Source organism: Salminus brasiliensis, chromosome 23 (genome assembly GCF_030463535.1).
Source record: "Salminus brasiliensis chromosome 23, fSalBra1.hap2, whole genome shotgun sequence".
In the NCBI taxonomy this organism is placed as follows: Eukaryota; Metazoa; Chordata; class Actinopteri; order Characiformes; family Bryconidae; genus Salminus; species Salminus brasiliensis.
In genome coordinates, this window is record NC_132900.1 from 25,258,137 (window position 1) to 25,279,635 (window position 21,499).

General features: G+C 44.0%; 1 protein-coding gene across 1 annotated transcript; it reads right to left on the minus strand.

The window, feature by feature from the left end:
* Positions 1-226: 226 nt before the first annotated feature.
* On the minus strand, positions 227-20,879 carry amotl1 (angiomotin like 1). The gene is made up of 11 exons (XM_072668604.1): positions 20,811-20,879; positions 15,898-17,276; positions 13,770-13,914; positions 13,544-13,624; positions 9,409-9,554; positions 6,438-6,587; positions 5,869-6,062; positions 5,448-5,561; positions 4,603-4,796; positions 3,102-3,509; positions 227-1,922 (listed from the first exon to the last, which is right to left on the minus strand). The coding sequence occupies exons 2-11, from the start codon at positions 17,209-17,211 to the stop codon at positions 1,819-1,821; spliced, it is 2,850 nt and encodes a 949-aa protein (XP_072524705.1). The 5' UTR covers positions 17,212-17,276; positions 20,811-20,879; the 3' UTR covers positions 227-1,818.
* Between the last annotated feature and the right edge of the window lie 620 nt (positions 20,880-21,499).

Below are 21,499 nucleotides of genomic sequence, written 5' to 3' on the forward strand. Positions count from 1 at the left end.
AGGTAATTACACCTGTTACAATGTTCCTGCTCGAACATTACAGGATACATTGTCCATGTTGTCCATCAAGTGGCACTGACTTACTCTTATCTAGCCAGAAGGTGGCAGTAAAACCCAGCTTGGTGTTGTGTGTTGACCTGCAGCCCTGAGGCCCGATTGTCATGTACAGAAATATATACACAAGACTGGAAGTATGCAGGGAAAAAAGAGCCAAAGGACGAAGGGATTTAAGCGTTAATGAGGCACACTTATTTACTGCAAAATACCAAAACATCTTTCATCAGACATTCAAATCTACAGTCCAGCTCTTGTATGTACAAGTTTAGATCTGTGCTATAAAAGCTAAAAGAAAGACAATATTCATGCAAAGCGCTTCTGTTTGGAATGGTCTAAACACAAAAGCAGAAAATGAAAGACCAAAAAAAATACAGAGTGATGAGACAAAGGCAGTGAGAGCACTGCTTATGAACCTAATAATTAAAATGTGATGTACGTTCTTGCAAAGAGCAAAATTACCCGTTTGAAAGTATTTTTCAAAAAAGGATGGCAGGCACAGGTGATATCAATTATGAGACCGTAGAGCTATTACAGTAATCAGCTTGTTTACAGTAATAACACCATAATAATCTCAAGGCACACTGGTAAGCAACCAGGCTGAACATAAAAAACACACACACACACACACACACACACACATAAGATCACAATTCAAAAACACACACTCTCTCTCGCCATACGCAGACTTTCATCAGACCTCATCATGTAGTCATCATAAATAGCGGATTGACCTATCCATGCTCCACCCACAAACCTTCATCTAATTGCTTACAATTTATCGCTACACCACCTATTTATTGTATAATAGTACATTTGGGTGTTATGTGAAAACACTCTGACAACGGTCTGGGCGTGGTCTTAATATTGAATGACCATACGTGACTGACAGCCCTGTATCACTGGTGAGCCAAAATCGTTTACATTACCATGGCAACACACACAGCCTTGAGACAGAGAAGTTCACAGCTGGGGTTTTAGCCGGGCTTCTCCTCACAGTGAAGCTGTGAAATGCTTACTAAATAATATGGATGGGCATCCAGGAAACGCACCCACACGGCATGCAGGCATAACTGGGTGAATGAACATCAGACATAGCAAACACGCAGACAGCTGGATAGCTAGCTAGCTCACTAAGATGCTTTCTAAGTTAGATTTAGCATGCCTGGTTGTTCAGATTTTAAAAAGAGGGCGGAGCCGTGTTGCAGGGGGCGCTCTAGCCAGGTTTGGAAGATCAAAAGTGTACTTGGTTGAGCATTGGTTCAGCTTGAGCCGATAACTATGGAAGAAGACATTTGCGGGTGTAGCCTGGATAGGTTAATTGACTGAAAGAGCCGCGGAAGAACGGGTTCTTTTGAGCAGATGAGATCGGACACCTCATTATTCTCAGACAAGACCGACTTACTATTGCACTTTCTTTTTTGCCCTTCAGGTACTGACACCTCAATCACTCCACACTTAACGCCCTCTTTCTCTTTTCACATCATCTATCTGTCTGACCACCTTCTGCCTTTCTCCTTCACTCCCTCTCTCCCTTTGTAAAAACTCCTTTCTTATTCTTTCAAGGAAACGGTCTGTCTGCCTACCTTGTCTCTTTTCACCTCCAGCTCTCGCGCTCAGTCTCTATCTTACACTCTCTTAAATATAATTATATTCAGTTAGTTTCACGGATCATGACATAGCATTACTCTCAGTCTTTCTCTTTTTCTCTCCTCCAGTGCAGAGCTCTGTTTTTTGAGTTTGGGTTCTCCATGGGTTTTGCCGTTAGATCAGAATCTCCACCAGGTCCGAGTCTGGTAACCTGATCTTCTGCCCTGCAGCCATTACAGCTGGACTGTCTGTGGACTTGCTCTGACTGGGTAGAGAATCTGTACACACAGAGATACACACACACACACACATCAGTGAAGCACTGAAGGAATTGCCTCCACAAGAAATTGACTAATTTAATCTATGTTATCTGGTGATCTGGAGCCAGACTTGCCTCTACTCATCCTCAATTTTAGCCAATTACCCCCCCAAAGGGATACTGTTACATCGGCTAGCGGACAGCAGTGCCGGCCAGCATCACACTGGGGTGATGTGGGAGAGAGAGAGCCATCTACCCACCCGGAGAGAGCACGGCCAATAGTGCTCTCTCAGGCTCTGGCTGTTGATGGCAGGCCGAGGGCTGTTTTGTCATTGAAACATATAGGAATAAGTGGAGCTACACGTCACACTGCATCCAGCCAGCAGAGGCGCTAGACCTGTGGTTGCTACACTTTTAAGATGCCTTAATCATCACACTCTTCTTAAAATGGGGTGTGTTCAGTAATCTCTATAGACTTGCTTATGACTCGCTGTTATCTAGAACATGTACCGAAGTACGGAGCAGAGCTAGTACAATACAATATGTTTTAACACCCTGGGTGATAAACGTCTTGTGATGTTTTGTGGCTAGCATGGTAGCTTGTGAGCTAGTGTGTTAGGCATGTGAATTTGATTGTGGTTAGCACGCTATTGTATGACTCCTGCAGTAGCTTGTGGCTAGTGTGCGTTAGTTCATGGCTAGTGTCAGTTTGATTAGAGCTTTAGATCACGACAAGTGTGTTAGCTTGTGTCTACTGCAGTAGCTTGTGGCTACTGTGCGTTAATTCTTGACTAGTGTTTTAGTTTGGACAGTGCTTTAGCTTTTGAATTTGATTGTGGTTAGAGCGCTATCGTGCGACTCCTGCAGTAGCTTGTGGCTAGTGTGCATTAGTTCATGGCTAGTGTGTTAGCATGTGCCTAGTGCATTAGATTGTGGCGAGTGCGTTATTATTTGGCTACTACAGTAGCTTGTGGTTCTTGACCAGTGTTTCAGTTTAGACAGTGCATTAGCTTGTGGAGAGTGTGTTAGCCTGTGGCTAGTGCGTTAGCCGTGATTCAGTGAATCATTGCACCTTTATTAACAGCAAGTCATACAGCATGATGTGACCTGGCAAAGTATAATCCCACATTACCTGTTAGCTACATTAGCCTCACAGCTCTGGCACAAAACCAAGGACACAAACTTCTCTCCTCCTCACCTGTCTTCCCTGATTTGGCTCGGCCTGTAGGGGGCGTGGCTCTGTGGGTTTGGGTGCTGCTGTCTCTGCTTGCTGACTTAGAATGGAAAGATAAAAGAGGAGTGGAAGGAAGTGAGGAAGAGTGGGAAGGGGGCAGCGGAGGGAGGGCGGAAGAGGAGAGGGGAAGAGTGGCAGAGGAGGAGGAGAGAGGGAGAGTGGAGGACGAGTGAGGGAAAGAGGAGGATGAAGGCACTGACGACGGGAGAGGGAAGGAGGGGACGAGGGAGGAGGAGAGGGACGGCGAGAGAGAGGAGGTGAGGGAGGGAGCGAGGGGGGAAGAGCGAGAGGGAGGGAGGGATGAAAGTGGGGCTGAGAAAGAGGAGAGAGGGGGAGGGAGATGCTCCATGCTTTCCTTTCCCAGGAGCACACCTGAAAAACAGACAAATATGATAAACACAATGACATCACAGTCACATTATGCTGACATCACAGTGACATCACACATGCCTCACAAGCACATCGCACCACAACGGCATCACAATTACACTGCCTCACAATTACACTGCATCACAATTACACTGCCTCACAATTATACTGCATCACAATTACACTGCCTCACAATTATACCGCCTCACAATTACACTGCCTCACAATTATACTGCACCACAATTACAAGGCGTCACGATTACACTGCATCACAATTATACTGCATCACAATTACACTGCATCACAATTATACTGCATCACAATTATACTACATCACAATTACACTGCCTCACAATTACACTGCCTCACAATTATACTGCATCACAATTACAGCACCGTCAAATCACAGTGACATCAAATGACTTCACAACTATGGCAATCATTGTAATGACCTGTAATTTGGGTCAAATGAATAATTACCACACTTAGACCTGACTATGTATAACGCACAAGCACTAAAATGCAACATTATTATTAGTAAAATATCATAAATCATGAATAATTAAATAGTTTCATTAAAGTCAGAACTGTTCACACTGGTAGTGGACCTGACTGACCCTCGAAAAACCCCCTTGTGGAAAACTATTATACCAGATGATATATGAATACACTGCCTGATGCTTGAGACAGTTTTACCACAGCCTGAAGAAGACTCTGGCTCTAAACCCTATTTTTAAAATCATATATGACAACATGAACAACATGAACTCATTGATCATTGTCTGAACTTTGTCTCTTCCGTTGGCATAGCAACACCTAAGATGACTGATCAGCTCTGTCCAAGCAACATGTACTTTCTGATAAATGTCACTCATGCCGATGCATTTCCAACAGCGGCTCAACTGCGTCTGGGCATCTGAGAGCACATTCAAAAGAGCTCAAGTTTCAGCTTCAGCAGAGTGAGGAGGAGAGCCTCTCTATTCGCTGTTCAGAACCGAAACCTCCTATTTAAGTGTGTAGTCAGTTGGCCATAGTTGCAAGTACTTGCCTGTACGTGTGTGAGTGTGTGTGTGTGTGTGTGTGTGTGTGTACTCACTAGCACTGCCTTTCCAGCTCTGGAGCTCTCCCCTCTCGGAGTGCGATGTTTGGCGGGAGTGGAGGCCTGTTGCTACTGCGATTGAGGGTGTGGAGCGGGCGGTGCGTAAGGGGGTGGAGTCTCTGCGTGAACGCTGCTGCAAGACTTTGATCATGGCATCTTTTTCTAAAAGCTGAGCATGCAGGTCCTTCATCCTACACAACACACACACACACACACACACACACACATCTAAATAAACAAGGCAGTGAATAGGACCAATAACACAATAACACAATACTCATTAGGACCAATCACAGTCAGGGGGAGGTCTCTCTGAACAAACAAAATATTAATTAGGACCAAACACAGTCAGGGGGAGGTCTCTCTGATCAAACACAATACTCATTAGGACCAAACACAATCAGGGGGAGGTCTCTCTGATCAAACACAATACTCATTAGGACCAAACACAATCAGGGGGAGGTCTAACTGAACAAACAAAATACGCATTAGGACCAAACACAGTCAGAGAAAGGGTTTCAAAATAAACAAGGAAGTGAACAGGACCAATCACAGTCCTAAAGATAAGTCTAAATAAATATAAACAAGCTGATGATTAGAACCACTTGCAGTTGAGTGGAAGAGTCTCAAAACAAACGAGGCAGTGAATAGGACGAATTACAGTGAGTGGGAAGAGTCTCAGAACACATGAAATAGTGATTTGGGCCAATCACAGTCAGTAGGCAGTCTCAGAAAAAATAAGGCAGTGATTTGGACCAGTGACATGAAGAAGGGCAGTCTCAGGACAAAGAATGTGGTCCCAATCACTGTAAGGGAGACTTTTTGTGTGTGTGTGTGTGTACCTGGTCTCTATGTCCTGGCACCGACGGCTGTGTGTTTTATCTTCACCATCGTGTTGCCATAGACCACCATCACTGTAACTTCCACTGCGAGAATGCTGAATAATAGTAGTGTCCCTACACAAACACATACACACAAACACACACACACATTTTCACTATAGTACATTCTACTCATGTGGACCAATCACAGTCAGGGGCGGTCTTAAAATAAACACGGACCAATTAGTAACAGTTAGTAACAATCCTTCCTTAACCTTTGATCCCATAAGGCCTGTCCACACCTGTGTGCGAAAGACAAGGCCCTCTATAGCACCCCCTTGCAGCAAATCACAGAATGCAGTTTGTAAAATACATTAAAATAAACTGAAGCCAAAAAGAGCATTTGTAGCATGTGTTTGTATGTTTGCGTGTGTGTGTGTACCTCTGTGCTGCGGCTGTAGCTGCAGCCTCCATAGCAAACTGTCTCATGGCACTCTCTTCTAAATATTTCTGCTCCCAGCGCATCATATCAGCCTCCAATCCCAGAATTCTCTCCTCTCTCTCCCTCAGCAGGTCCAGCAGGGCTGGAGCACTCGACTCACACACTGCTGGAAGGGCCATGCCCACACCAGCACGCTACACACACACACACAAACACATTTATAACTGGTGGTTATGGCTGATGCTGGGTGAGGTAATTACTAGCTTTCATAAGGCTACTCCACAGACACCACCCTTCTGTAGCCATGAACTAACAATGGAACTGCGGAAGTGTGTGTGTGTGCGTGTGTTTTCATACATTTTCAGGACCATAATGTATATAATACACATTATATATAATATAATATATGTCTATAATATATATATATATATATATATATATATATATATATATATATATATATATATATATATACACACTTATAGAAATATTACAATATTGTACACATGTTATTACATAGGTATTAACATTATTTGTGTGTGTGTGTGTGTGTGTGTGTGTGTGCATACCTGTTGTGATCTCAATGCTTCCAGTTCTCTCTCCAGCCGGGTTCGAAGGCGCTTCTCCAGCTGTTCTCGTTTCTCGCAGGCGGCTTGGAGCTGGCCCAGAGCCAACTGCAGCCGCTCCACCCGCTCCACATAAACCTGCTTCTTCCCCAGCTACACACACAGACAGAACACAAACAGGAGAGTGGCGGGTGGGGGTTATTTCAACAGGTAAAACATTAGCTCTCGCTCTCCTCTTTCTTCAGGCAATCGAGACCCTCTTACATTACATTTGAACTTGTACACATGTGCAAAGCTCTTGTGTGCAGTTAGCACCAGGCTAACTGCGGGCAATGGGTGGGGTATAAGCATCCATTGCTTGTTAGCTAAATTAGCCTTGTATCTCCTGCAGTTGTGGAAGGGGCCGTCTAAATAGGATTTTGGGCCAGACTGTTATTATAAGTACAACTCCTTCTGGAATGTAAAGTTTAGAGAGTGTAAAACAGCTGTTTAAGTTCTAGTCCTTCTGCAGTTCTGCAACAAAACAAGGTCAAGTCTCTCTAAACAACATTGCGGAAGAGAGTGTCCAAATAGAGCTTTACTCTGCCGTGTAATGATAGCTGTTATGCTGAGAGGTTTCGGGAAGTGCAAATACCAGCCCAGTGGAACAGCAGATAGGGAACAAACTGCAGCACATTGAAAGAGGATGAGAAGAACGTGTTCCCTCCAGAAACCCACACACACGGTCCATCAAGAGTCTGGAGAAAGTTTGTTTCCTTTGAAAAAGTGCCTGTTAAAAGTTTTAGCCCAGATGAATCAGCTATGTGCTAATTGTATGGGCATAGTTAGCTTTAGCATTTAGCTTCATGTTCATTAAAGCATCAGTTTTCTATCAATTAACATGATATAGAGGGGCCTGAAAAGGTACCTGAAATTTGCTAATGTTTCCATGTTTACAATTTCACTATTTCCAGTTCTAACCCACTATTTAGGACCACCCTACCACACAATGCTACAAGTACTGGATGGTTGAAGGCTAGCATGGTCGTCCTCCAGAAACATAACACCCTAACATGTTAAGTTAACACAAGCTAGTCAGTGTGTTATATACAGCAATATATACGGTTGCAGGCTGGATCCCCAGTTATGATACCCCAGCCATCCGTAGCCATCCGTGTCCCGGAGAGCAAAAACTGTCATCTCACTCTCTTTCTCTTAGGGTGGGTGGGATGACCCTCACTCTCCCCCCATAACTCAGCTTGGGGGTCTGTTAGCTGACATAGCATTAGCAGTTAGCAGGGCTCGTCCTAGAACGTTGAGGTCAAGTGGTGTTGCATTAGCGTTTTGAAAAGATGTGGTGGAGCTTCACATATCTTGGAAGAAGGCCGTGCTAGCCTTTACCCTCCCAGTACTGGCAGCATCGTGTGACCCCTAAGACCCCCATCCTTGCTGGTAGAGGGGTATGAAAAGCTGGGGAGAAATTTTGGATGCCCACATACTGTGAAACAACCTATCCATTTCCCACCCTGGACCAATAAAACAGTTCCTAATGAAGCACTCTTCAGACACATGTGTCACTCTGACTGAGTCTACATATGTTACAGCATAGCTGCACTATTAATAGCTTCTGGGAAGACACTGCAGCTGTGAAACCCAACCCGTTTCATGGCTTTTCCCCACCCTCTTCCTCTCTGCCTCACTGCGCAATCCTACTGCCTGCACTCACAGTAACTAATCACCCTATCCACCTCACAGCATGTGCATAATCTACCATCCACCAACACATCACTCTTTAACCTGCTTATTAAGAAGGGGTCTAAATAGCGGCAGGAACCATCTACAGTGTTTAAGTTAGCAAAGAGTAACACATACAGTCTGATGCCAGTTCACATCCAACAAGTAGTTACTCTAATCAGTTCTTCATTAAAGTTCATCAGGTGAGCTGCTGGTGGATCTGAATTCATGCTGTGTCTGGAAATCACAGAGAAGATCAGCACCCAAACCTCTGTTCTTCTAACTGACTAACGTATTAATAACTTTACTGGAAAAACAGTAAAACAGAAAAACTCCACTGACTTTATGTTTATTTGGGTTGATTCTAATGTTATATAGAGTTAATTACAGGTAGACACTCTCACTGACCACTGAATTTATGTTTATTTGGGTTTATTCTAATGTTATATAGAGTTAATTACAGGTAGACACTCTCACTGACCACTGACTTTATGTTTATTTGGGTTGATTCTAATTTTATATAGAGTTTTACAGGTAGACACTCTCACTGACTTCATCTTTATTTGGGTTGATTCTAATGTTATATAGCGTTTTACAGGTAGACACTCTCACTGACCACTGACTTCATGTTTATTTGGGTTGATTCTAATGTTATATAGAGTTAATTACAGGTAGACACTCTCACTGACCACTGACTTTATGTTTATTTGGGTTGATTCTAATGTTATATAGCGTTTTACAGGTAGACACTCACTGACCACTGACTTCATGTTTATTTGGGTTAATTCTAATGTTATATAGAGTTTTACAGGTAGACACTCTCACTGACCACTGACTTCATGTTTATTTGGGTTGATTCTAATGTTATATAGAGTTTTACAGGTAGACACTCTCACTGACCACTGACTTCATGTTTATTTGGGTTAATTCTAATGTTATATAGAGTTTTACAGGTAGACACTCTCACTGACCACTGACTTCATGTTTATTTGGGTTAATTCTAATGTTATATAGAGTTTTACAGGTAGACACTCTCACTGACCACTGACTTCATGTTTATTTGGGTTAATTCTAATGTTATATAGAGTTTTACAGGTAGACACTCTCACTGACCACTGACTTCATGTTTATTTGGGTTAATTCTAATGTTATTTAGAGTTTTACAGAGGTGTTTCTAAATAACAATAAAGATAAACAATAAATCCTTAATCCTGATCTAAGGTCCAAAACCAACCCAAACCATTCTTAAGTGTGGACTGACCTCCTCCTCCAGCCTGACCACTTTGCTCTGAGCATTATTCAGAGCCTGCTCCAGAATCTCAATGTGCCGCCGCTGATCCTCATTGGCTGAGCGAAGAGTCTCCGCCTCCACCTCCAGCCTCTCCATCTCCTTTACACTCTCCCTTCCTGAGAAACAGACAAAAACACACAGGCTTCCTTTACGCGTTTCCTTCCTGCGACAGAGACAGAGCTCATAACACTGACATTTAAAGGACAGTCTAGAACCGTGTAATAAGTGGAGAGTACTCTCAGCAGTGAACAGAGGAGAACATAATGGAAATGGAACTAGGTATTCTAGAAGTGTGACTGGAGAAGAACATTCTAGACCATTGTAAATATGATGTAGAACTGTAGAACAGTGTAAATGCAGGAGAACATTCAAGAACAATGTGAATGCAGAACCTTGTAGAACAGTGGGAATGTAGGAGAAGACTGTAGAACAGTGTGAACGCAGGAGTACATTCTAGAACAGTGTGAACGCAGGAGTACATTCTAGAACAGTGTGAATGCAGGAGAACACTCTAGAACAGTGAATGCAGGAGAAGACTGTAGAACAGTGTGAACGCAGGAGTACATTCTAGAACAGTGTGAATGCAGGAGAACACTGTAGAACAGTGAATGCAGGAGAAGACTGTAGAACAGTGTGAACGCAGGAGTACATTCTAGAACAGTGTGAACGCAGGAGTACATTCTAGAACAGTGTGAACGCAGGAGAACACTGTAGAACAGTGAATGCAGGAGAACACTAGAACAGTGTGAACGCAGGAGTATATTCTAGAACAGTGTGAATGCAGGAGTACATTGTAGAACAGTGTGAATACAGGAGAACACTGTAGAACTGTGCGAATGCAGGAGAACACTGTAGAACTGTGCGAATGCAGGAGTACATTCTAGAACAGTGTGAATGCAGTAGAACATTGTAGAACAGTGAATGTAGGAGAACACTGTGGAACAGTGGGAATGTAGGAGAACACTGTAGAACAGTGGGAATGCAGGAGAACATTGTAGAACAGTGTGAATGCAGGAGAACACTGTAGAACTGTGGGAATGCAGGAGAACATTGTAGAACAGTGAATGTAGGAGAACACTGTGGAACAGAGGGAATGTAGGAGAACACTGTAGAACAGTGGGAATGCAGGAGAACATTGTAGAACAGTGTGAATGCAGGAGAACATTGTAGAACAGTGTGAATGCAGGAGAACACTGTAGAACTGTGGGAATGCAGGAGAACATTGTAGAACAGTGTGAATGCAGGAGAACACTGTAGAACTGTGGGAATGCAGGAGAACATTGTAGAACAGTGAATGTAGGAGAACACTGTGGAACAGAGGGAATGTAGGAGAACACTGTGGAACAGTGGGAATGCAGGAGAACACTGTAGAACAATGGGAATGTAGGAGAACACTGTAGAACAGTGGGAATGCAGGAGAACATTGTAGAACAGTGTGAATGCAGGAGAACACTGTAGAACAGTGTGAATGCAGGAGAACACTGTAGAACAGTGTGAATGCAGGAGAACACTGTAGAACAGTGGGAATGCAGGAGAACACTGTAGAACAGTGTGAATGCAGGAGAACACTGTAGAACAGTGGGAATGCAGGAGAACACTGTAGAACAGTGGGAATTTTGTAGAGTAGAAAACTATCAGCACTGTGAATCAACCAGTGCAGTATTACAGCAGTTTAACAGCAGTATTACGGCACAGGCACGCGTCTGTATGCTCCTGTTAGATGAATAAAGCTGAATTTATCATACAGCACCGCTCACTCTGTGCACAGTGTGTTTAGACATACTATGATATTGTTATTATGTTATTATTTTAATAGAACTCATTCAATCTGTACTGTATAAATATCTTGTTTAACATGTTTACAAAAACGCCTCATCTGAATGAAATGCCTCACTGTTCTCCCTGCAGCCGACATTACAGCTCTAAATAAAAGTTATAAATGATGTCCATTTGTCAGCGCTGGTCACTGTGGGGTTTGTTTATTTGGTCACTGTGGTTCCTCAGGAAATGAGATAATTCTATCTGCTCGTTTTAGACAGAGAACGAGAGAGAGAGAGAGAGAGAGAGAGCAGTAGTGATACAGGGAGCAGCACATAATTTGAACTGAATCCACAGAGACACTGACAGTAAAACCTCTTCCTGGCACAAACTGGCTTTTTTCCCCACAAACATAAACATTTTCATAGTTTCAGTCCAAAACAACCCCGTCACAGACGCGCGTCCCTTAGCTCTAGCAACACCAGACAGAGTGAGTTAATGCACTCGTTAGAAAGGGTTCTTCTAAGGTTCTTTAGTAATGGTAACTGAGAGCTCGGTGAACCATTGCAATGCTTAATTATGTGCCTGGTTAAATCCTTTTTTTTTGGCAATAGAACCCTTTTGGCTATAATAAATACACTGTGGAGAACACTGTAGGAGAGTGTGAAGGGGGAGAACACCCTAGAACAGTGAGAATGGGAATGGATGTTCTAGAACAGAGTAAACAGAGTAGAGCATTCTAGAACCAGGTAAATGGGAATGGATATTATAGGACAGTGTGAATGGCATGGAGCGAAGCGACAGTTTTCTCAGCAGTGTGAATGGCAGAGAACATTCTAGAACAGTGTACATGAAGGACAACGTTCTAGTACAGTCTGAAAGTGAATAAAAGAAAAGATTAGAGAACATTCTAGAACAATGTGAATGGAGAACATTCTAGAACAGTGTGAGGAGAATATTTTCAATGGTGTGAATACACAAGGACATTCTAGCATGTAAATGAAGGGCAACATTCTAGATCAGAGGAGAACATTCTAGAACAGTATGGAACAGTGTGAATAGAGAACATTCTAGAACCATGTGGAACACTGTGAATAGTGGAGAATATTCTAGAACAGTGTGGAACAGTGTGAATAGAGAACATTCTAGAACCATGTGGAACAGTGTGAATAGAGGAGAATATTCTAGATCTGTGTAAATAGAGGAAAACATTCTAGAACAGTGTGGAACAGTGTGAATAGAGAACATTCTAGAACCATGTGGAACACTGTGAATAGAGGAGAATATTCTAGAACTGTGTGAATAGAGGAGAATATTCTAGATCTGTGTAAATAGAGGAAAACATTCTAGAACAGTGTGGAACAGTGTAAATAGAGGAGAATATTCTAGAACTGTGTGAATAGAGGAGAATATTCTAGAACAGTGTAGAACAGTATAAATAGAGGAGAACATTCTAGAACCATGTGGAACAGTGTGAATAGAGGAGAATATTCTAGAACCGTGTGAATAGAGGAGAATATTCTAGAACAGTGTAGAACAGTATAAATAGAGGAGAACATTCTAGAACAGTGTGGAACAGTGTGAATAGAGGAGAATATTCTAGAACAGTGTAGAACAGTATAAATAGAGGAGAACATTCTAGAACAGTGTGGAACAGTGTGAATAGAGGAGAATATTCTAGAACCGTGTGGAACACTGTGAATAGAGGAGAATATTCTAGAACCGTGTGAAACACTGTGAATAGAGAACATTCTAGAACCATGTGGAACAGTGTGAATAGAGGAGAACATTCTAGAACAGTGTGGAACAGTATGAATAGAGAACATTCTAGAACCATGTGGAACAGTGTGAATAGAGGAGAATATTCTAGAACTGTGTGGAACAGTGTGAACAGAGAACATTCTAAAACCGTGTGGAACAGTGTAAATAGAGCAGAACATTCTAGAACAGTGTGGAACAGTGTGAATAGAGAACATTCTAGAACCATGTGGAACACTGTGAATAGAGGAGAATATTCTAGAACTGTGTGGAACAGTGTGAACAGAGAACATTCTAAAACCGTGTGGAACAGTGTAAATAGAGCAGAACATTCTAGAACAGTGTGGAACAGTGTGAATAGAGAACATTCTAGAACCATGTGGAACACTGTGAATAGAGGAGAATATTCTAGAACTGTGTGAATAGAGGAGAATATTCTAGATCTGTGTAAATAGAGGAAAACATTCTAGAACAGTGTGGAACAGTGTGAATAGAGGAGAACATTCTAGAACCGTAGGAAAGAGGGGAGTGTTGTTTCGTGCTGCCTGTAGGACGCTGGGTCAGTGTGCACTCAGCTTTGGTCACTCACTCTCAGTTAAGTACAGGTGGCTATCCTCCTGCCCCTCTGCCGCCTGATTGGCCAGCTGTCGATTGGCTGTTTCCAAGCGGTCTGAATTGGAGACAATAACAGATCCACATGAATGAAATATAGAAATACATAAACACAGTACTGCCATCACTGGACTCGTTATATCTGGGCTCTTTGTGTCTGTAGGGGGGGTCCTGAGAAAGACCCCTCAGGATATCTTTCTCACCTCTCAGGTCGCGGTTGAAGTCGTGAAGACGTCGGATCTCCCCCTCCAGTCTGATCCGCATGGTTTTATCCAGCGACTCCCGCTTAGAGGAGCTCTTTACCAGACTCTCGTATGCGTCTGAGAGACTGCCCACTTCAGCCTCCAACTACACACACATACACACACACACACACACACACACACACACACACACAGAAACATGTGTAAGGGTTGAACTTAGGACAGTTAGGTTACTTTTTTACTTTTCTGTTATAGGCATTGGTGCCATACTGGTTCCATGTGGTTGTGCTGGTCAACCACCTTAGCCATGTTGGTCAACAAGCTTTGTCGTGCTGGTCAACAAGCTTTGTTGTGCTGGTCAATTACCTTGGTATTGCCAGTCAACCACCTAAGTCATGCTGGTCCAACAGCTTGGTCATGTCAGTCCACCCAGTGGGTCAGTCCACCAGCATGATTGTGCTAGTCCACTAGCTTGGTCATGCTGATTGACCAGTTTGGTCATGCCAGCCCACCAGCTTGGTCATGCTGGTCCACCCACTTGGTCATGTCAGTCCACCAGCATGGTTGTGCTAGTCCACCAGCTTGGTCATGCTAGTCCACCAACTTGGTCATGCTAGTCCAACAGCTTGGTCATGCTGGTCTACCAGCTTAGTCATGTTGATTGACCAGCTTGATCATGCTGGCCCGCCAGCTTGGTTGTGCTGGTCAAACGCCTTTGCCATGTCAGTCCACCCGCTTGGTCATGCCAGTTCACCAGCTCGGTCATGCTGATTGACCAGCTTGGTCATGCTGATTGACCAGCTTGGTCATGCCAGTCCACCAGCTTGGCTGTGTTGGTCAAATGCCTCAGTTATGGTGGTCCACCAGCTTAGTCATTCTGGTCCACCCACTTGGTCATGCACCTTAATCATGCCAGTCCACCTGCTTGATCATAGTACTGATTAACAAATCTTCTCCATCTCCAGCCAAAATGAGAAATTTTCATTCGGGTACAGGAATGCACTGTCATTTCACTCTGTACACGTTTCATATTAACTGCTTTACATGATGATGTGCCTGCAGGGTATGAGCTGTCAAGGCTGTGCAAACTGAGATAGGCTTTCATAATCTGTAGTTTCTTTTTTTCCCATTCTTTCCTGTCAGCCACTGTGCAGCATGGGCCAGCTGCTGAAACTGTTTTAACCCCTTAGAAGCCAATGATAACAAAAGCATACTGTACTTTTACAGGGGTTATTTCTGGCCTGTAGCTCACTGTACACTCTAGCAACTGATGGGTTATTTTGTTCTACCCAAATGTTGGTTAGACCCAAATGCTGCACAAGGATGTTTGGGTTGTAAATACCTGGGGTGCGATGGGATTCATAGAAATGGTACAGTGTAGTGAATGTTTCGTTGAATATGAGGAAAATGGGTCGCAATTAATTGGCAAAATGGAGTGATTACGTCAAATACACCAAAGGTGACAGTATGAAGGAAGCAGCTGAATCTGCAGGTGTATGGAAGCATACAGTCATACGGGTCTACCAGCAGTGACTCCACTCCTAGTCTACAGGAAATCCTCATCAGAATTGTGCCTGAAAGATGAAAGTGATGAACAGTGACCACGGGTGGTTTTCACAGCTTGTGAATGGAAATCGCTTCGCTTCCAGGAAAGAATTGCTTCTAGAAGTCAGCACAGGTCCTTCACAACCAATTTCTGAAAGAACACCCAGCAGGGAACTGCATACCATCAACATTTAGAGCACACTGGCAAGCAAGATGCCTTTGCTTACTTCTGCTTAAGAACGAGAGGATTTTCTGGTAGACTGGGATTTCTGCCACTGCTGGCAGACCCGTATGACCGTAAGATTCCATGCACCTGCAGATTCCATGCACCTGCAGATTCAGCTACTTCCTTCACACTCCTTTTTGCCAATCATTAACTGTACCTGCTTTGTGACCCATTTTTCACACATCCAACAAGACACTCATTGCACTGTACCACCTCTTCTGAATCTATGAATCCTGTTGCACATCCCACAGGTATTTATAGTCCGGTCATCTTTGTACAACACCATCTGCAGGATTCTGAAGTTACCACCACCTTAAACACGTGTGATTTAGACAAGGTGAAATAAGCTCCTCATACCTGTTGCAGTTTTCTGGCCTTCTCGGACTGGCCCAGGAGCTCCCGTCTGAGCCTCTGGTTTTCCTCGCTGAAGGCCCCCAGCATCTGCTGAGCTTGGCTGACCATTGCAAACGTATCTCCAGGTACAAGCTCTCCAGCATGGGTCTGCAGCTGGAGTGGTGACGGGGGCTGGTACTGGGGTAGAGCGACCGGGTGAGAGATTAGACTTGAGGTATGGAAAGGTTCACCCAAAAGCTCTAATGATAGCGGGCCAGGGCTCATACTGGGTGGGTAGGTTGTTGGAGCTTTCAGTTTAAAAGGGTACTCCGGAGGTGGGCCTCGCTGGTTGAGAGAGGTTTTGTTTGAAGGTAAAGGTGGTGGCGCTGGTGGGGCTGTAGTTTTGCTGCTTTTGCTGGTGGGCGAAGGGGAGTTTTCAGGTCTTTCTGAGGTTTCTTTGGGATTTGGTGAAGACGGACCCCTGCTTTGCTTGGCGCCATTGCGTTCCAGGCTGAGTTGCATGATGCGTTCGCTAAGGGAGCGAACGTGACCCACCTTGAGCTCGGCTAAACCTTCATCCCGAGGAGGGGTAACCCCTACAAGGCCTCGTTGGACCCAAGCCCGTCCTTCCACCCGGGCCTTCATTGGGGCAGCTGAGAGGCACAAAGAAGAAGAAGAAAGGGAAGGAGGGGAGGAGAGGGATGGGGCAGAAGAAAGAGAAGGAGGGCAGGAACTGGTGCCAGTCAAATTGTAGGACTGCTGATGTTGGGTTTGTGAACCTTGTTTGGGTTGACTTAGGTTCATGAGGATCTGTTGGTTTGCATTAAGGCTAGCATGGTTCAGGAGGTTCTGGCTTGAATGTGGATTGTTCTGGACAGTCTGGTTGTGTGCATAACCCAGATTGTGAGGCGGTACCTGCTGGTCACTCTGAACCTGCTGGCCTCTAAAAAGCTGAGACTGGGTCTTAGCCTCCTCATAAGATGGAAGTTCCAGACCACCAAGGCCAGGTACGGTAAGGGTTCCCTGGACACTTCCTCCACTATTCTGTCCTACATTTGTCTCCATTGAGCAGGAATCCACCTGGTGCTCCTGTCCTTGTGGCTCCTGCCTTGGCTGGGTCTGAGGCGGCACCGGCTGGCACTGTGGTACCAGGTGCCCATCCTCTTCGAGAAGCAGGTTCTCTGAGGAAACAGGGTTGCTAGGCAGCAGCATGTAAGGGGCGCCAATGATGTTGTCGTTTTCGGAGCCACCAACAGTCCCTCCGGTCCCGTAGCGTAGGTGTTCCTGCATCAGCCGCTGGAGGACGGTTCCAGAAATGCCGTCCTCCGAGCTGCGCATGTTGGCGCCCGAAGTAGGGGGCGCTGGCAGGAACGGGCACACACCAAACAGCTGAGCCACCTCACCTGGAAACAGACAGGCAAAGAATCAGTGTAATACACACAGTCTAACAATCCATATAATCTAAAACAAGTTAAAGGTAATACGGCAATACCAACCATAACAACACCAGGTTAACCCCTTAAACCCTGGGCTTACTATTCAGCTACTAATTGTTCTGGACAGCCTGTTAGGGCATTGTAGATGTGTCTGTGTACAACCCAGATGGTATCTGCTGGTATTTCTGATTTAAAAAATTAGTTGGAAGATTATTTGTAATAATTATGAAGAATTCCAATAAAGATTAAATCCTTTAGCAACCATAAATGCTGTTTCCAGAAGTATTGAACCCTCCAAATTCACCCAGATAAAAGATATCGCCCTACCAAGGACACAGTTAGCTTACAATTAGACTCTACCTGTGAATCATCAACAAAAATCACCTGTTCTGGATATCAGTCACCCTTAATCACCATTGGCTGGTGAAAATGAAGACCAACAAGCATTCTAAGGACATACGAGACAAAGTATAGAAATGTGCAAGACAAGCAATGGCTTTACGAACACTATCACAAAAGAGAAGTATGGTGGTGGCAGCATCATGCCGTGGAGATGCTTTCCCTCAGCAAGGACTGAGTGAAGTATGGTGGCGGCAGCAACCTGTTGTGGGCAGATTGAAGGACTGATGGGTAGTGCAATATACAGAGATATACTACAAGACAACCTGTTTCTGTCTTCTAAAAAGATACAGCAGAACAGTGACCCCAAGAACAAGGTCAAACCAACACAGGAGTGACTGAACAACAAAAATGTGAAGTCCAGATCTCAAACCAATCAAGAATCTGTGGTCCACAAGCATCCATGAAACAACCTGATCAACCTGGAGCAGAAATGGTGGTTTGACTAAGTTCAAATATTTATATAATGATTATTTATGCAAGCAGAATTTTTACTTTCAGATCATATTTTGGTTTGCTGTAAAGATATTGGCTGGAATAACTGGTGTTATTTATGATCCAGATAAATCTGACGACTTTAAAAGGGGGTACATACTTTTAAGGGGGATAAAAGCACTGTATATCATCTAATATATAAGGTATGTAGCCATGACAGAGAGGAGCGCGAGGAGGCGTGTATGTCAGACTTGGGCCTAGTAAATAATGCCATACTGCTGACAATCGGGATAAACTCGTACTTTCCTATTTGCCATACAGAATGTACAAATGGCATGATTTAAATTAAACAAGTGTCCAACAGGCTAAAAAGCCCAACACACCAAAAGTCAAGGCAAACGGACCAACAGACCAAAAGCCCAACAGGCTAAAACTGAGTTGAAATGTGGCATTATGCACACAGTGACTGCACTACAGGCAATTCTGTGCTAAAGGTTAAGTGTCAAGTCTAACAGTGTCATTAAAATGAGGCCAAACAGCTGCTGTTTTTAGATCTGTGGCAAAGTACTGAATGTACAGGATCCAAATGTGCTCATCGATCCCACTTTAATTTACTCACTTATGGCATTTCAGTGCATTTCCATATCAAGTATCAGGAGGACTAATAACGTCAACTCAAGACTATTTCTTTAATACCATAAGAGCAGCGCAGTAGCAGGTATGTGCAAGGGTGCAAAAAAATCAGAGACCCGTGATCAACACCATCAGTCACATTCCTTCGCTATTTCAGGATTACCAAACGGCAAAGTCCAGGATTATAATTATAAACGGTCACACCATCTGGTGAGGGTTTTGCATGCCAGAGTCCAGTGAGATGCAGTCAGGGCGGAAAGCGAGAGGCACTGCGGAGAGGGCATGGGAATATTTGAAGTTTGTAACAGGATGCATTTAACCCCCCTCCGGCTAGGTCAGTGGCAGCCCCAGAGTTCCAATGTGTGTGTGTGTTTGTCTATGTGTGTATGTATATGTGTGTGTGTGTGTGTGTTCTTACAGACTGTGGCAGGGGGTCCAGAAGCTTTTTAATGAACCGCTGTTTAATTTAGTGATTGTACATCCAAACACTTCACACAGGAAACACAGACCAGATCTACTCCAACTACCCTTTGGCCAAAAAAAGAAATCACTCTGAGATCCTATTTTGAACCACTGCTGTCTTCACCTGAGATTTATCATTTATGATGTGTTTATTTGCAGAAATGGTAAGCAGCAGCAATATGTATACTCCAGCTCCACTGTCGTATATATCTATAGTGTGTGCACATGCTTTATAAATACACATACTTTTTACAAGCTGCTTCAGTCACTTAAAAATGCCTCTGCACCACCAGTGTTCCTTCTGTTTCACTAAGTTACACACACTTTAAATACACATGTCTCATTTCAGCTGGGCTGAGTGTAAGGGTAAAACTTGGGACATGGGCCATAACTGGGTAAGTTGACTGTGTTTTGAACAGAGAGCTGCTGCTGCTGCTGTGCTTCACCAACGGAATGGCATGGCCAGGCCAAAAGTGCAACCGACCAAAAGCCCAACAGGCCAACAGACTAACAACAAGCTGCAAGGCCAACAGACCAAAAAATACAACAGATCAAAAGTTAAAAAACGCCCAAAAGCCCAACAGACTAACAGCTCTAAATTCCAACAAGCCAAAAGCTCAACAGGCGAAATCCCTGATTGGCCCACAGACTAACAGGTCAAATGAGCAACAGGCCAAAAGCCCAATTGGCCTAAAGACTAACAGGTCAAATAAGCAACAGGCCAAAAGCCCAATTGGCCTAAAGACTAACAGGTCAAATAAGCAACAGGCCAAAAGCCCAATTGGCCTAAAGACTAACAGGTCAAATAAGCAACAGGCCAAAAGCCCAATGGGCAACAAGCCAAATAGGCCAAAAGACAAACAGCCCAAAAAGCCAAAAGCCCTAACAGGCCAAAAGTCAATCACACTAAAATGCTAACAGACCATAAAAATAGCCAAAAATAAATTAACCCAAAACAATTCATATTTATTAATATATTCATTAACTCAGATATTTATATTCCTCCCTGTCTATCTATCTACACATATACCTCTCTGTCTGTCCATCTGTCTGAAAAGCCACCTAGGCAGTTGCAGCACAGGTAGGGGAACAGCCCAGCAGGCCCCGGCGCACGCGGGTCCAACCTCACCCGCCCAAAATAGAAGCTGCGCATGCAGTCAGGCAGCTCTAATAATCACTGTAGGCCGTTATATTCAACACACACACACACACACACACACAGCAAGACACACTTCACACTCACTGTCGGCCTTACTGATCACTCCTGACAGGCTGATCTCTACACTTTACTTACAAGCTAATTACGCCCAGCAATCACGTCACGCTGACTGCGTCTGCACGCTGAGCGCTGCACGCGCGGTTAAACCGATCCCACTGTTCGGAGATCGGGTAAATAAACGCATGGTAAAGTCCGTTACACTCGCAGAAAGAGTTCACACACACCGAGAGGCAAGTTTACACACCACAAGCTCCTCCATTGCAGTAGCACATCATCCGGAGAGAGAGAGAGAGAGAGAGAGAGAGAGAGAGAGGGGAAAAGTTCCTTCAGAGGAAAAGTTCATGTCTCTTTACCCGAGCTAGTCCTCAGCGTCTCTTTAGTAAAGTTCTTCTTCTTCTCCGAGCAAAAACAAGTTCCTCTCAGCCACCCCACCGACAACAATCACGACCATTCATCGCGGTATGGCAGGAATGTTCCCAATGCTCCAGCTAAACCAGCCCCAGGGTCCTAACGCCCCCCCCCCGCCAAGTGCTGGATTCACTAGACTCATAGGGGTCAGCTGGACACCTCACAATATAAAGAATGTCCAGCCCTGCTCCTGGAGATCCCAGCTTCACCCTGATCATTTAGTGATAGAAGTTTGGCCTTTTGGCCTGTTATTAACTTTCTGTCATTAACTACACTTTCTGGTGTAGTGTAGAACCACTGTCTATAATAAAGAACCCTCAGAGAACCTTCGAGAACATTTAAGGAACCCCCCCGCCCCTTTTTTTTTTAAGAGTTTGGTAAAAATTTGATCTCACTTGATTGATCAGCCAAGATATGTTTGGTATCTTGGTGTTTCTTTAGCTTACACATTTGGGAGATGCTAGGCATCATGCACAAAAATGGCAATTATAAGGTTCAGAAATCGACCAAAATGCTACATAAACAAGTAAAAGACCCCATTTAAATGTATTTGATTTGATTTGATTTTTGTTCACAGTAGTAGTGTATCCCAGAGGCTCGGTCTGTTCCACCTGTTCCAGGCCTACCTGGCTAT